At 29.5% G+C, this 16,766-nt stretch overlaps 2 protein-coding genes across 2 annotated transcripts in view; one reads left to right on the top strand and one right to left on the bottom strand.

The window, feature by feature from the left end:
• Positions 1–6,543: 6,543 nt before the first annotated feature.
• Positions 6,544–8,704, top strand: LOC149887287 (uncharacterized). The gene has a single exon (XM_090089821.1). The coding sequence runs from the start codon at positions 6,803–6,805 to the stop codon at positions 8,321–8,323; it is 1,521 nt and encodes a 506-aa protein (XP_089945947.1). The 5' UTR covers positions 6,544–6,802; the 3' UTR covers positions 8,324–8,704.
• Positions 8,705–9,554: 850 nt separating this feature from the next.
• Positions 9,555–16,766, bottom strand: part of LOC145190287 (large neutral amino acids transporter small subunit 4-like) — a 14,364-nt gene continuing 7,152 nt past the window's right edge. Inside the window, exons 5-11 of the mRNA XM_090089820.1 lie at positions 13,956–14,182; positions 13,033–13,160; positions 12,815–12,955; positions 12,487–12,713; positions 12,308–12,381; positions 10,415–10,538; positions 9,555–10,070 (exon numbers count right to left, since the gene is read on the bottom strand). Of these exons, the coding sequence (XP_089945946.1) occupies positions 9,951–10,070; positions 10,415–10,538; positions 12,308–12,381; positions 12,487–12,713; positions 12,815–12,955; positions 13,033–13,160; positions 13,956–14,182 (1,041 nt within the window). The 3' untranslated portion in view covers positions 9,555–9,950. The remainder of the gene's footprint in view (positions 10,071–10,414; positions 10,539–12,307; positions 12,382–12,486; positions 12,714–12,814; positions 12,956–13,032; positions 13,161–13,955; positions 14,183–16,766) is intronic.

The raw sequence follows: 16,766 nt of genomic DNA, 5'->3' as shown, positions 1-16,766 counted from the left end.
CTAAACAACATCTTAAACACAAGGAAACTTTTTTTGACTTCTTTACATTTTATAAACCGCCATCCAATCTTGTTTAGGAACACCATCATCTAATGCTCATTTTAAACTTGCTAGGTTGATACACTTATCCAATAATATCTTGGACTTATCAACAGAGTTAACAACATATTTGTTATTACGATTCCTCTAATTAGTTGTACAACTTTTATCTTCACTCGGAGATTTATTACTTTTTTAATACTAGAACATTTGCATTACATACAAATAAACCATTCGCTGTAGGGGAGAGTGGGGTATTGGCGAACGCGGGGTAAATCCGAACAAGGTCATTACGGCATGTTCGATTAGGAAACTTGACAAATTTTTTTCCCCCTGGCGAGAGTGTGTTCCATGATCAGTTCCAGACGTACAGTAGTGTAGTATAGATGCGCATGTTGTTCACGATAGATCTATTCTAAGTTTTTCTCTTTGTTTCATGTAATTTTTACTTGCGAAACATTTATGTATTGGCTATACTAAGTATATAAAACCTAAACTTTTTTTTATGTAGTTGCAAAGTATCATAATCATGGAGTTTTTTAACACGTATTATATTTAGGGTATATTAATACAACCTCAATATATTCATTTAATTTCATTTGGTTGGGTCGCTGGGAAATAACGAACGATCTTAGTCGGGTAATAACGAACGCTTATGTCACCGCCTACGTCCGTGTGATATCAGAAATGCTCAATGATATCATAGTCATAGTATTTAAATAGTCTGGAAACGCGGGCCGTTTTCTCATAACACTTAAGTTCCTTTCAATACTAGTGCTCAGACTACTTTAGAGTGCATCAAATTGTAAACATAGTACTTAGCTGCTACTTAATTTCATTTACTCTGTGATAAATATTGAAAATGCCAGGAGCCAATTGCGCTATATTTGGTTGTTCAGTATCAAGAAATCATGTTGGATTGTCTATATTTCGTATTCCAACAAAAGATGACGAATATAGTGCAAACTGGAGACAGAAGTTAATAAGTGTAATTACACATGACAGAGTGATTGACAAAGGATTAAAAGCTCAAATCGAAAAAAGAAATCTTTATATTTGTGAACGTCATTACACAAAGGATCAACTTCTTCGTCGTGAGTAAATTGGAGTATTTTATATATTCAATATATCTGCTGCTTCAAGAAATTGGTTTGTATATGCCATATAATTATAATATATGGAAGCATTTCATTGACTGTATAATTAGATGGATGACTTCAGATATAATACGTTATCTTCAAAATATATTTATTTGAAATGTTAGCTAATAGAGCCTAATAAACTTTATATTTTATATAAAGTTTACTTAGCTGGATTAGTTGACAAATATTATATCAGTATTAACATTGTGTTGGTATCTATACTGGAAACAAGAAAATTCAGGTACATTTTTATAATTTTAGATGATTTAAAAACTACACTTATTCCTGGATCAATACCAAAAATAAATTTACCACAAAAAAGTTTTTCTATTTCAAGGTAAAATAAAATTATTTTGAAAAATAATAAAGAATATATATATATATATATATATATATATATATATATATATATATATATATATATATATATATATATATATATATATATATATATGAAAATAGTTTTTTGTTTATACTGTTGTATAATTGCAAATAAACTACTTGAATTGATAATTTTATTTTAAGCACAACTTCTCGTAAATCTGCAGAAATCATAGTTGATAAGAAATCCAATTTAAATACTCAACCAAACTCAATCCAGGAATGTTACAAATCAATGGAAGAATTTACTAAGCGTATAGTACATCTTAATCTTCCTTCTGGTTGGAATATAAATAATAATATTTCTCACGTTCATATTTTTGAAAAAGATGAAATTCATGCAGTTACAAAAACAGACATTTTTATTTATGCTTCTTTAACATTTATACTTCGCATTTATGCCTGGCGTTTACCATCAACCCATGAAGTTTATAAAAGTTATGACAGTTCAATGAAAAATATCACTTTGTCAAACTTGATCAAAGTTATTTCAAGTTATAGTATTTGTCCAGGAGTCTCACTCGATGAAGCAAAAAAGTCTGCCATCAAACATTGTGTCCCTAAAATATATAATCAAACAGAATTTAACTTTCATGGTACTTATCAAACTGAGTATTTCAGATCAAGTACATGTTCAGTTTTGAGCAAACTGAAATGTTGTGATAACTGTATTATAAATGAAAAAACTTTAATTTCTAAGTCTTCCAAATCATCAAAAAGAAAGCACAGTGTAGCGAAAAAGCCTGCTAAACTTAATGCACCAATATCATTGACTTCTCCAGATCGCCTAAAGTTAACAATTCAAAACTATAGAATTGAAAATAAGGAGTTGAAAGAAAAAATCATTGATTTACAAAATTCAATTTCAAAATCTGCCCTGACTATCAGTTCAAGTTTAAGTGATGATTTAATATCAATTATGTCAAATGCAGATCAAAACAAAATCTCACCTTTTATGAAGCTATTTTGGGAGGAGCAGCAAAAATATTTGAGGTTATCTCCAACTAATGTAAGATATCATCCTATAATAATTCGATACTGTCTTTCACTGGCATCAAAGTCTGCTGCAATGTATGATGATATACGTTACAATGAGAAATCAGGAACAGGTTTTCTTGTCCTTCCAAGTCGTCGTCGCTTACGTGATTATAAAAATTACATTAAACCTAAACGTGGATTCAATAAGGAAATAATTGATGAATTAAAAGAAAAAACCAAAGATTTTTCGGAGCAAGAAAAATTTATTGTCATTCTAATGGATGAAATGAAAATTCAGGAAAACTTAGTTTGGGACAAGCACACTGGGGAGATTGTGGGTTATGTTGATCTTGGTGATGCTGATGTTAACATAGCAACTTTGCCAAAAGTAGATGATTTTGCTACCCATGTTTTAGTATTTCTTGTTCGTAGTATTGTCAATCCTTTTAAATTTAGTTTAGCTAACTTTGCAACAACTGGAGCCACCGCTTGTCAAATTTTTCCATTGCTTTGGAAAGCAATTGGAATTTGTGAATTAAATTCCTTAAAAGTTATTGCTGTAACTTGTGATGGAGCTTCTGCAAATCGCAAGTTGTTTAAAATGCATTTTACCATGACACGTGATGATGATATGAATCCGCATGTTGATGTCACATATAGAACCCTTAACTATTTTAGTTCAGAAAAACGATTTATTTATTTTATATCTGACCCACCACATTTAATTAAGACAGTTCGTAACTGTTTATCTAACTCAAAAAATGCAGAAGGAACAAGATATATGTGGAATGGTGGTATGTTCATATTGTGGAATCATATTGCTGATATATTTTATGAGGACAGAGAATGTGGCTTACATATTTTGCCTAAACTCACTTTTGAACATATAAAATTGACGCCATATTCAATAATGAATGTTAAACTTGCTGCTCAAGTGCTAAGTTCTACTGTATCAAAAGTTTTATTACATTACGGACCACCTGAAGCTGAAGGCACTGCTAAGTTTTGTGCCTTAATGGATAGCTTCTTTGATATAATGAATATAAGAAGTTTAAATGGTCATAAATTTGATCTAAAACCAAATCTAGCTCCATTCTCATCATTAAATGATGATAGGTTTTTTTGGTTACAAAGTGTTTTTTTGCAATACTTTAAAGATTGGTTAAAATCTATTGAAGAGCATCCTGGAGATATTTCAAAAATTTCAAAATCAAAGATGTTCATTGCCCATCAAACATATGAAGGTTTGAAGATTACAGTTCATTCAATTATAGAATCTGTTCAGTTTTTACTGCAGCAAAATGTAAAATATGTTTTAACTGAACGCTTTTGTCAGGATCCAATTGAAAATTATTTTGGACGCCAACGATCACTTGGATCACGAAAAGATAATCCATCTGTTAATGACTTTGGTTACAATGATAACATGATAAGAAATCAGAAAGTATTTCTTCCTGTAACTGGAAATGTAATTAGCTATACAGATAATACGAGTGATAGTATTAAATCGTGTTAAAAAAAAATTTAAACCAAGTAAAAACTGTATTAAACATAAGATAATATTTTTTGATGAGTTCAATTATTAATATTTTTCACTTAAAATTTAACATATATAGATTTCGACTTATTTTCTTTTTTAAAAATGTAGTACACTATTTTTAAAATATTTTTTGGTATAAATGTATTGGTCAAAAATAATCAATTTTAAAGATCTGTCTATATCAAAATTTATCTTACAATTTAAAAAAATGGTAACACTATAAAGTATTAGATGTGTTATTGTTAATTTAAAATTGAAAAAACAATTATATTAATTTTGTTATTGATATTGTATATATCAAAGTTGATTTATACAATATCAATATGAAATATATCATAAACTTATACATCATAAAAGTAAGTCATTAAGTATTCATTTTACTACTTCAGGAGTAGTTAGTAATATGCTATTAATATTTTTAAAAGATATGTGGCTGTGAAAATAGCCGTTTTCATAAGTCCAAGTCATGCCAAGTCTTTAATGTCCTTGTTCCAAAGTTGAGACTTTTTTTTTAATTGCTTTTCTTAATGCATTTGATTTTGTTTGACTTTTAGAAATCTTGAAAGCTTGCAACTTATCTTTCACATAGGAAAATGTACGAACACGTATATACAGAGTTAGAAGATCTTCTAATAAATTAAGTGCTATTTCTTTTTGAACTTTATCAGTTGAACTATGCATAATTTTTGAAAAGTTAACAAGCACAAAAGAGTCTTTAATTAACGTATCAACTATTTCTTTGCAATTGATAGTATGAGATGACTTTTTTGCCATAGAAATAAAATGGTACTCTGCAGTAGTAAAGATACAAATAACCTCTTTACTTACTTTCCATAAACCACCCCTATCATGCAAATTAACATGTTTATGCTCTGGCAAAGAAATTGTTTCTCCTGTACATTTACCAGCAAGCAAAAATGATAAACACTGTTTATGATACAAACTAGACATGTTAGAACTAAATCTAATTCTACGATAAAAGGTACCAAAAACATAACCACTAAGATAAGCGATAATAGATTTTTCTTTTTCAGTAAACTGATAAGATTCATGTTTAAATGTTAAAACATCATTATTAAAGGAGGCGCCAGTCAGATGAGCCAAGACAAGATTCAAAACTTAAAAGAAGAGTGCAGTTTTGGCTAAGATTTTTAAAAGGACTTGGTGCTTCAGAAAATATTTTGTAGAAAGCTGGGTAAAAATTTTCAGCATTTCCATCAAATGATTCAATAATACTTTTTATTAAAGAATAAGCTGTATTGACCTCTATACATGTCAATTTAAAATTTTTAAATTCAGTTCTTATTTTAGTAGGGTAGCATTCATCTATGGCAAGCTTTTCTGCACTCTGAATCAAGTAATTTTGAAAGCAATTAGAATGAAGAATAAGCTCTGCTATTTTTTTCTCTTTACTAAACTGTTTATCAATAAGCTTGTCCTTGTGCTTGGCATTGAGGTGACGAGTTAAACCACCTTGTGATAAACATCTTTTTTCGCAATATAAACACAAAAATACACGCTCTTCATTTGCGTTAGGAATATTTCCAACAGCTAACTCAACAGTTGAACTAAAATTAGGATCAGTCTCCAACAAATCTTCATCAATAGCAGCTAAAACAGCATCAAATTCATCTAAATTATTAGAAACTGCGGCAGAAAAAGTCATTTTAAAATTATTTGATGCACTCTCAGTCCGGTCACCCTTAAATGTTCAAGTTATTGAACGAAATCCATAGAAGACGACCCGCGTTTCCAGACTATTTAAATACTATGACTATGATGATATATATTAACTAAATATATCTCATTGGATACGCTATATTCTTTTCAAATACTTTGAGAAAATATCGAAGTATTCTAGTGTACACACGGACGTTTCTTAAATAAAGTTATTATAAATTATTTATTTAGTTTATTATTATTCAAAGTTAAAATTACATTTTGAAGCAAGTTAAACATTTACAATATACATATATATATACATATATACATACATACATACATATATATATATATATATATATATATATATATATATTTATATATATATATATATATATAAATATATATATATATATATACATATATATATATATATATATATATATATATAAATATATATATATATATATATTTGTATATATATATATATATATTTATATATATATATATAAATATATATATATATATACATATATATATATATATATATATATATATATATATATATATAAATATATATGTATATATATATTAATATATATATATATATATATAAACATATATATATATATATATATATATATATATATATATATATATATATATATACATATATATATATATATATATATATATATATATATATATATATATATATATATATATATATATATATATATATATATATGTATTTATATGTTATTTAAATTTTTTTTTTTCATTTTAGATGCCACAAAATTATAATAGAAAAACTGAAATAAAATATAGACTAGAGGATTTAAAAAGGGCCATAAAAGATGTGAACAATAAAACTTTGTCATTAAGTCAAGCCTCTTTAGCTTATTCGGTGCCTAAAACCACTTTATTTGACCACTGCAAGAGAGAATTCATAACACAACCAAGAGGTGGAAGAAAATGTATATTCTCAGATGCACAAGAAAAAGAGTTAAAGGAATATATTGTCAAATGTAGCCAGGTTTTTTATGGGTTAACAATTAAAATGGTGCGACAAATTGCTTTCAAATTTGCTGAACAAAATAACCTGAACCATAAATTTAATAGGACAACCCAATTGGCAGGTAAAGACTGGTATTATTCTTTCATAAAAAGAAATTCAAATATTTCATTGAGAAAACCTGAGCCCACTTCGTTAAACAGAATAAATGGATTTAATGCAACAGAAGTAAAAATGTTTTTTGAAAATCTGGAAACTTTACAAAGAACTTATAACTTCGACACTAATCATATATATAATGTTGACGAGACCGGTATTTCTAATATTCAACGAAACTCCAAAATATTAGCCCCTAAGGGCCAGAAACAAGTTGGGATGGCAACCAGTGGGGAAAGGGGTTCAACAACTACAGTTGTTTGTGCATTCAGTGCTTCAGGAAAGTATATTCCTCCATTTTTTGTATTTAAAAGAAAACGCATGAATGATCAGTTGTTGCGGGGAGGCAATGTCGATATGCTTGCCACGGTCAGTGACTCAGGTTGGATCAATGAAAATTTATTTGTGGACTGGCTTAATCACTTTATGTCATTTGCTAAACCAACCAAAGACGAACCTGTGTTATTAATTCTAGATAACCATGAGAGCCATATTAGTCTTGATTGCTTTCTACTTTGTCGTGGAAATGGAATTGTATTGTTATCCCTTCCACCACACACTTCCCATAGAATGCAACCATTAGATTTAACATACTTTGGTCCACTCAAATCTGCATATAACAGGGAATGTGAAATTTTTATGGCAGCAAACGTAGGCCGAAGAATTACTCAATATGAAATTGTTGAACTATTTACAAAAGCTTTTAATCGTCTCAGCAATATTGAAAAAGCAGTCAATGGATTTCGAGGAGCTGGTATTTATCCGTTAGATCCCACAAAATTCAATGATTTATTTCCAAGAAGTATCGTTACACCTGAAACGTCATTACTTGATAACATTATGAGTTCAGAATCCCAGGTAAATGCAATGAATCAATCAGATACTCAAGCCAAATCATCTGAAGTGTTAGTTAATCTGTCATTGAATCCTTCTAGTGTAAGTCTGTCACCTGATATGAATGTCTCCCCTGAACTGCTACCAAATAGATCAAATCAGTCAATACCTCTTTTGAATATTGTCTCTGTACCTAATTTGCCAAAAAGGAAAACCAGAGAAAGTCTAAGAAAGAAACATTCGACTATTATCACTAGTTCTCCAATGAGAGATTTTTTAAAGGACAAGGAGCAAAAGAAAAGTATGAAGGAACAAGAAGTAAAAAAGATTTCTGTTAAAAAAAAGAAGGTAGGAAGCAACTTTAATAAGTTTGAGGCTAATAATGAACCAAAGAAGAAAATAATAACCAGAGATGATAAAGAAACTGATTGTTATTGTTTAATTTGTGAAGAAAAGTATCATGATCCACCAACGGAAGACTGGATTATGTGTTACAAATGTAAGTCGTGGTCCCACGAGAAGTGCACAAGTTGTGCAAGCACATCTAGAGGTTTTCTCTGTGATTTTTGCACTTAATAAATGGAAGTAACAATATGTTTGAATAACATTGATAGATATTTGACATTTCATTGATGTAACATTTTATTTTGTTTGAATAAAATTTGTTGATATTTCTTTCTTAACATTTGATTTGTTTAAAATTTTATTCAATAATATTTTAGCGCTTCAATTAAGTTTGATTTGCTTTGATCATCATTTTATCCACTCCAAAAGTGTTTGTTATTACCCCACGGTATGTTCGGAATTACCCCACGTACGTAGGGTAATTCCGAACACCAATGGTTTTGTTTTTGATCGAATTTTCTATTTTTTTATAAGATGTATGAAAATTGCTTTTGAGTGTTTTTAACTGAATAGTTAGACTAAATGATAAGCAATAAATATCATCAATATATAGTTATAGTTGTCTTTAATTCGCATTCCCGCTTAGCTGTTCGCCAATACCCCACTCTCCCCTAATTGTCTAATTCGGTCACCTCACAGACATTTTTCAGAATTTTAAAAGTATTTTCCAAATCATCATATACCTGCTTCATAGCACTTATTTTTTAAAACTTAAATTTCAGATAACTATCCTTTCTTAAACCTCTTCGATTTCCATTTTTTTTTTTAAAAAAAAGAAGTTTTGCCAGTGCTCCTTTAACAATATTAACTTAAAATATTTAGATGACTTAATCTTCATTGCTTGCTCACGCTTCAGTAGTTAGAGGAGTTTCAAATCATTTTGACATAACTTTATATCTGAGACGTTTGCTGTTTCTTATTTTTAAAGAAAAATCAATCTTACAAATTTTAGGCGCATTTCAGTTTGATTTGAAGAGCAAAATTTTCGGTCTCCTCAAACTTAATGTTTATTACTGAAAGTGGTTTTTATTAAATGGCGTCCAGTGACACATTAGAAATTAAGTTAAGTAGAACGAAAAGTAGAATTTTTGATGGGTTAAATCATTTGTAGCATAAATTTCTATGATCTAATGGTCTACAACATAAAGGAATAGAAAATAATTCAATGCCATAATTCTTAATTCCGTTCTAGGATCGAACATATCATAACAGAAAGATTGGGTCAAATATTTATGGTCGAAACAAATCATACTAAAAATTTAATTTTTCACCAGCGCGGCGTTTCACATTAAAATATATTAACCAGATATGGTTAATCTATTTTAATCTGAATTTTAATCATATATGTTGCTACAGTAACATTACAACAGTAACATTACAGAAATACAAAATATATAAAAAATATGCTAATACCTTTGGATTTATTTAATAATCAATCCAGATTTCAAAAATCTAATTCCTTAAACATGTGAAAAAGATTATTTGTATATTATCAATTATCTAATCTAAAATAATCCTCGAATGCTACCCGAGTAAACAATTTTACATTACATAAAGATAAACCATTCGCTGTAATTGTCTAATTTGCTCACCTCACAGACAATTTTTAGATATTCAAAAGAATTTGCAAAAACATTTTATACCAAATGTCATATACCTACTCAATTACTCGTATTTTTTAAAACTTAAATTTCAGATAACTCTTCTTTCGTGAACTTCTTCGATCTTCGTTTTTTACCAGTGCTTCATTAACAATTTTAACTTTAAATATTTAGATGACTTAATCTTCATTGCTTGCTCACGCTTCAGTAGTTAGAGGAGGCTTCTTAAGCATAGATTCTTTTTTACGACAAATCCACCAAACATATATCGGGTAAACGTTGCCGAAAGAAACCAAAGCGAGTAATATCAGGCTTGACTATAAAAAAAAAAAAAAAATTTTTTTTAAACTATTTAATAAGCTAGTTCATTAAAGTTTAGAGTCTATACTTTTATAAAAGTCTTATAAAAAGTTTAACCCTCTTGTTATCCTCGGGTCAAAATGACCCGCCACTGTGTTAAAACCCCACAAAAATCCACTAAATGCTTTTTTTTAAATTGAAATTTTATGATTCTTCTTAGATTGGTTCCAACAATAGAAAAAAGTGAAATATGCTTTTATTCACCTTTCTAAGTAAACTGTATAAAAAAAAGGTACAAAGGTATACAAAATGATGACAACTGGACCAGGAACAGGAGGGTTAAGAATCAATAAAATCTAACCCAAAAGGAATTTCCTCCAAAGGTATGATTAGTTAGAGCAAAGAAGGCGTACTGCAAAGCCCCAAATAGTCCCGCCATAAGTTGACTCAGTCCAAGTAATGTTGCAAATTGAGATGCTGGAAATCTGAAAGAAAAAAACTATTGAACAGTTGCAGCAATTTTTTTCAAATGGTATTGAATGTTGTATTATCTGTTTAAATTATTTATAGCATTCGTCAATAAACTTTGACATCTTTGAAAAAAAGTTTGTGGTTTCATCTTCCTTATCTTACTTTCAAAACTCTTCACAAAATTTTTTTAAATCACGGAGAAAAACTTTTTTTAAATTTTCAAGTGCCTGTTTTTTAAATACATACATTTTGTATGTTTTTAAGTTGAGGATGCTTGTACAAAAGATTAATCAGTAACGTAATTGATGTCTGATTGTTTAAAATACTGTAATCTAAAATACTATAAGTTAAAGATGTGAAAGTAACTTATAGGAGCATGGTTAACATGGTTTGATAAAAATAGTCTGAATTACCCATGATGAAATTATACTCAGTTTCTGTTAAGATGCATTTTGATACTTTAATTTTTCAAATGCAGATCAAAGATCAAGCAATTTATAACAGCCACTAGTATCATTAATATCTAATAATAATTATTTCATGCTTAAAGACAAGTATTAGCAACACACTTTTTTTTAAATCCAGTTATATAAACCTAAAAAATCCGAAAAACTTACGCGTAATGAGCCCTAATTTTTTAAATTTTCTAGTCAATAAGTTTATTGTCACATTCTGTTATTAAAACATTGCATTTTAGTTCTTTTACATAATCCTTGTCAAAAATTGTATTAATATATAGAAATTAGTTCAAGAGTACTTTAGATAATCAGGTGGCAGGTGCCCCATATGTATCTTAAGTTTTTAAAAACCATTTAAAAGCAGCTACTGTGGATGTTACTGCTTTTGCTTTAAACTTTTAACTAGACTTATAACCATGGCAAAGCCTGATCACAATCTCCGGAGTTAGAAGTAGCGTAACAGTCTTCTCTACGGACGTTAAAACTCATTAGTTTTATGAGTTTTAAAGTCCGTAGAGAAAGTTGAGATGAAAGTAGCCCCCAATCGAAAAAAGGACCCAATGAGAAAGAGGGTTTCCGTTAAAAATTAATGCATATTTATTAATTTATTGAATTTGTGACCTTTATTTATTTACTAAGTTCATAATCTTTATTTAATTAATAAACTTGTTATCTTTATTTATAATTTATTCCATAGTTACAATAAGAAAACTAATGATGGGTCCAAAGCAAAATACTTAGAAAGAGAGCAGTAACCCAAAGCCAGTCCTTTTGCAGGTGAAATCATCTATAAGCTAATAGGGCACTCAAAATATGTCTTTAGTGACCTGTTAGTCCATAGGTGGTTTCACCTGCAAAAGGACTGTTTTGTAAACCTGTCCCATCTTATTAGCCTAGCTGCTTTCGATGGAGGAGTAAGGTAGGTTATAATCCTTTGGGTATCTTTAAAACTTTGGTTTTTAAATTTTTTGATTTGATGATAGGGAATTTTTTGAAAAATATTAACATTATGGATGAACATTTTTTATGAGCTTGGTTTCAAAAAACAATTATCCTAAGCAGTTTTAATTAAAATTCGTTCTGTCAAACGTTTTAAAAAACTGTTTCAGCGGAAATTTACGGTCGAACGAAACTTTTGACTGGAAATTGTTTTGTGACGCAACAGTACTTCTGCATTGAACCTTTTTTTATTACGTCATACTATAAAGAGCACCGAAGTATCTACGGAAGTTAATATAGTTAATACAAATCATATTTTAAAAACTCATTTCAAAATAAAGAAACAAACAAAAAAAGGGAAAAAATAGGAAAAAAAAGACCCTTACGCAATCCCGATGAAGGTTGCATGGTTTGCATACAAGAAGCCTCTCACAACTGTGCAGAGGATATAGGACGGTATCTTAAAAAATTCAGAGACGTACTAAGATTAAAGGTAACTAAACAACTTTAAAGATGTTTTTAAGTAATTGACCAAAAGAATAAACAAACGCAACTTATTTGTTACCTGAAGCTTCATACTGTTAATAAGATCGAACAAACAGAAAGTTAGGGCTAAGATGTTTGTAATACAATATGGTGCTATCGAAGAGCGAAGTTCGTAAATGTAAATCTCCCCTTTTTGAAGCTTTTGCTTCTCAATCTTTTTTAACCTTCTGAAAGTTAGGCCAATGAATGGTGTGATGATTATCCCAGAAAACTGAATATATCCAAAAATGTTGATGTACTTACTCACTAAAAATTCAATTAATCAAAAATTCAATTCCGAAAGTGACCAGTGGTATTAGTTTTATAGAGCCTACTAATCTTCAGCATTTCATAAAAATTGCATTCACCTTTAGTCAAGTCGTTTTGGGTCAATCTCTCTAAACTTAGCTGTAAAGAACCAACGTAATACAAAAGTCTCAAGTGTATAGCCACCAAGCATACCAGCTCAATAAGATAAAGTGGAGTGAAAACTGATTGAAGGACTGAAGCTATAAAACAAAAATAAATAAAGTAACACCCAACTTTGAATAAAAAAGTTTTTAAGCGCAAAGTAAAAGAGCTTTACCTTGTTTTGTGTGTTTATCAGGCAGTTTGTTGGAATTGCTTCTTAGGTCCAAGTCATCTTCTGCATTTAGGAGATTTTCTATATCTTGGGATGTCACTGAAGAGTGGATTGATATAATTGAATTGCTTCTAAAGGTGAAATGAATAACAATAATGAAGTTATTTTAATTATTTTAAACTTTTGTGTTCATAATGAACATGATATAAACTTTAATGATTGTTTACTTAGGCCTTCATTACCCATAATGCTTTTCTCAGAACTATTGTTGATCATTGTTGAAAATAACAAAAAGCGTTTGAAGGCTTTTTCTTGACAATTATTTCTTTGGCTTTTTTGTTCATTTGGTCAAAAATGTTAAAGTTTAATGTAAGATATAACTCTTCAAATAAAAAATGTTACATATTTCTTCTTTTCGAATAGAAAATATGAAATTTACGCGGAATAAAGGTAAAGCATTATGATTTTTTGAAAAAAAAAATGATGAAAGTGTTGGATAATTCATGAAAAATTTGCGTCTTTAAAAAAAGATTACTACTCAGATAAAAATGATGCTGGTTACAGGGCTGATTACAGCTGCTATTGGAGTATAAAGTTAGAGCATTCTTCCATTTTATAGGTAGCTGTCTGATTGTGCTTCTAATAAATGGGTAAAATTAAAAGTTAAGTAACCTTTTATGATTGTTTTAGAGTTAGTTTAATGTGAAAACACAAGAGTGGGACTTGTGTTTACTTTTTACTATAAATTTTTAAAAATATTTCTACGAAACTTTTTAATAAGTTGAAAGGAGCAGTAAGCATCCTTAAAAAGAAGTTTCTGGTATTATCATTTTAAATAAATATGCCTTACTTGGTATTATCATCTTATTTAAGTATGTATCATTTTATCAAAGTATATCTTACCGTAACAAACCTAAAAAAAGTACCTATCAAACGCAGAATAGGTTTTATTTGTCGTAACCAATCGTTTTAGTGGGGTTGTGCTATCAAGACTGAAATGCTGCAGGCCATCAAGTTCCTCTTCAGTTGACCATTTCTTCAAACTACTCTGGGACGGGAAAAGAAAAACTGTTCCAAATACAATCAGCAATGAAGACAACCCAGTGTAAAAGAACATAATGGAGCTTAACTCCACCCCAGCATCATACAGCAGCTGAAAAATGCAAATTAAAAAGTTTACTTGACATTTTAATAACCACCAAACGTTGTTCACAAAAATTCAACAAACGTTTCAAGAGCCTCAACAAACGCTTTAAGAGCGTCCGTTTATAACCCCAGAATGTTTCAATTAGACACCTCTAAGACTATATTATCTGCCCTCGCACCTTCTTCCTTATAAAGACATCTATGGTCTTTTCACTATACAAGTTTTGTCATCATTACAAGAACTGCTAACAGAACTCTGTCGATATACTTTAAAAGTAAGGCTAAATTGGAGATGAAATATTGCAAAGCTTTTCAATAAATACAGATAAACAAATTTTGTCAGGAAAACCTTAGGGAGTTTTTGGGAAGTTTTTGACAAAGCTTTGTAGCGGTTTAAAAGAGAATTTTTTAAAATCTATTAAGAAAGAGTTTTTGAAGAAATTTTTATTTTTGGTTTTTAAAAAAGAGTTTTAGGAGCTTTTGAGAAGTTCTCCCTATGAGAGAATTATAGAGATAAATATTTGTAGATTTTAAAGAGAATATTATGAGAAGAGTTGGTAAGAAAAAAGGTAGTTTCAAGATATATAAAATTGAGCCTTGAAACTATATAACAACACCTAAAATTAATAATTTGCTATTTATTTAATCTTTCAAGTACATAAAATAGTTTTCAACCAGACTGTCTCATTCATATTAGTCAAGTTTATAACTTCGTTGTTTTAAGAAAGTCACTTAAGCTAGCAACTATGCAAAATGAATGGTTGCTAGGCATTTCAGGTGGCCCTATCAACCAAATAAAAGTTCCAACCCTAACCACAACATTCATGGTATGAAAAATACTTAATTTGGTAATTATGGGTAATACGATAAATATTTTAAAAGTTTTTTCTATTGTCTTGTTAATATTTACTTTGGTAATAAAATGTTGTTGAGCAATTTAGGTATCCATAGCAAGCATGATTTTAAAGTAATGTAACGTTGAAACCGTAATCCTCAAATAAGAAAACAGTGCGAAAATGGCTCTGAGATCTTTTTTATATAACCAGTTATTAGTTTTGTCTACTAAAAGTGAATTCTGGCCCACTGTGTAGTGGTTTGAATCGAAATTTCGGCCGAAACAGAAAAAGTAAAAGGTTGTTGAAGCCGAAATTTCGGATTCGGTCTCGGCCGAAACCGATACCGAAGCCGAAATTTTCCATTTGCTACAATTAGCCCCAACATTTTAGCTAGACGATATTTTAATTACATAACAGGTATTTATTATTATTAAAAAAGTGGACTTACCTGAATTTTAATTAAGCCAAACACAACTGTTATAATTATTTAAAGAAAGAAAAATTTTTTGGAGTGCTTTAGTTTTTATTTAAAAAAAACAGTTGAATTGTCCTCCTAACGGCCTGAGCCGATTTTAACAACTTAATCTAAAAAAAGACGTAAAAAAATAGGCGATTTTGAATTTTAATAAAAAGAGTGGTCTTAACATATAGTTATATCTAATACAAAATAAATATCGAAAAGTTTCAAAAACCACACGATATTTTTTCGGAACGTTTCAAATCATTTTGACATAACTTTATATCTGAGACGTTTGCTGTTTCTTATTTTTAAAGAAAAATCAATCTTACAAATTTTAGGCGCATTTCAGTTTGATTTGAAGAGCAAAATTTTCGGTCTCCTCAAACTTAATGTTTATTACTGAAAGTGGTTTTTATTAAATGGCGTCCAGTGACACATTAGAAATTAAGTTAAGTAGAACGAAAAGTAGAATTTTTGTTGGGTAAATCATTTGTAGCATAAATTTCTATGATCTAATGGTCTACAACATAAAGGAATAGAAAATAATTCAATGCCATAATTCTTAATTCCGTTCTAGGATCGAACATATCACAACAGAAAGATTGGGTCAAATATTTATGGTCGAAACAAATCATACTAAAAATTTAATTTTTCACCAGCGCGGCGTTTCACATTAAAATATATTAACCAGATATGGTTAATCTATTTTAATCTGAATTTTAATCATATATGTTGCTACAGTAACATTACAACAGTAACATTACAGAAATACAAAATATATAAAAAATATGCTAATACCTTTGGATTTATTTAATAATCAATCCAGATTTCAAAAATCCAATTCCTTAAACATGTGAAAAAGATTATTTGTATATTATCAATTATCTAATCTAAAATAATCCTCGAATGCTACCCGAGTAAGCAATTTTTAGCTGTCCGCTTCCAATCTTTCATTCTAATTTTTTTGTGCTAAATCATCATCATCATCATCATCATCATCATCATCATCATCATCATCATCATCATCATCGCCATCATCATCATCATCATCATTTTGATTGCTTTCTGGGTCAAGTCTAGCTGCTCTTCGAAGAGCAGCTAGACTTGACCCAGAAAGACTCTCTTGTACCAGTATGGAAGTACCGCTCCATGGAAGAGCTCTTCATTTGCTCTTCCATGGAGCGGTACTTCCATACTGGTACAAGAGAGTTTAACAGATCAAAGTTCTCATTGATGAAGACCAACTTCTCAGTGGTTTCTGGAGACAACTTGCATCTCTTTCTGTGCAACACCTG

This window comes from Hydra viridissima, unplaced genomic scaffold (assembly GCF_058129835.1).
Source record: "Hydra viridissima isolate aposymbiotic clone 2 unplaced genomic scaffold, HvirCarnegie_v1 scaffold_6, whole genome shotgun sequence".
NCBI classification, from domain to species: Eukaryota; Metazoa; Cnidaria; class Hydrozoa; order Anthoathecata; family Hydridae; genus Hydra; species Hydra viridissima.
Note: the sequence above shows the minus strand (reverse complement) of the source record. Positions and strands in the feature narration are given on the sequence as shown.

Coding starts and splice junctions, on each gene's coding strand:
- LOC149887287 (XM_090089821.1), top strand. CDS start 6,803: ATGGTGCGACAAATTGCTTTCAAATTTGCTGAACAAAATAACCTGAAC.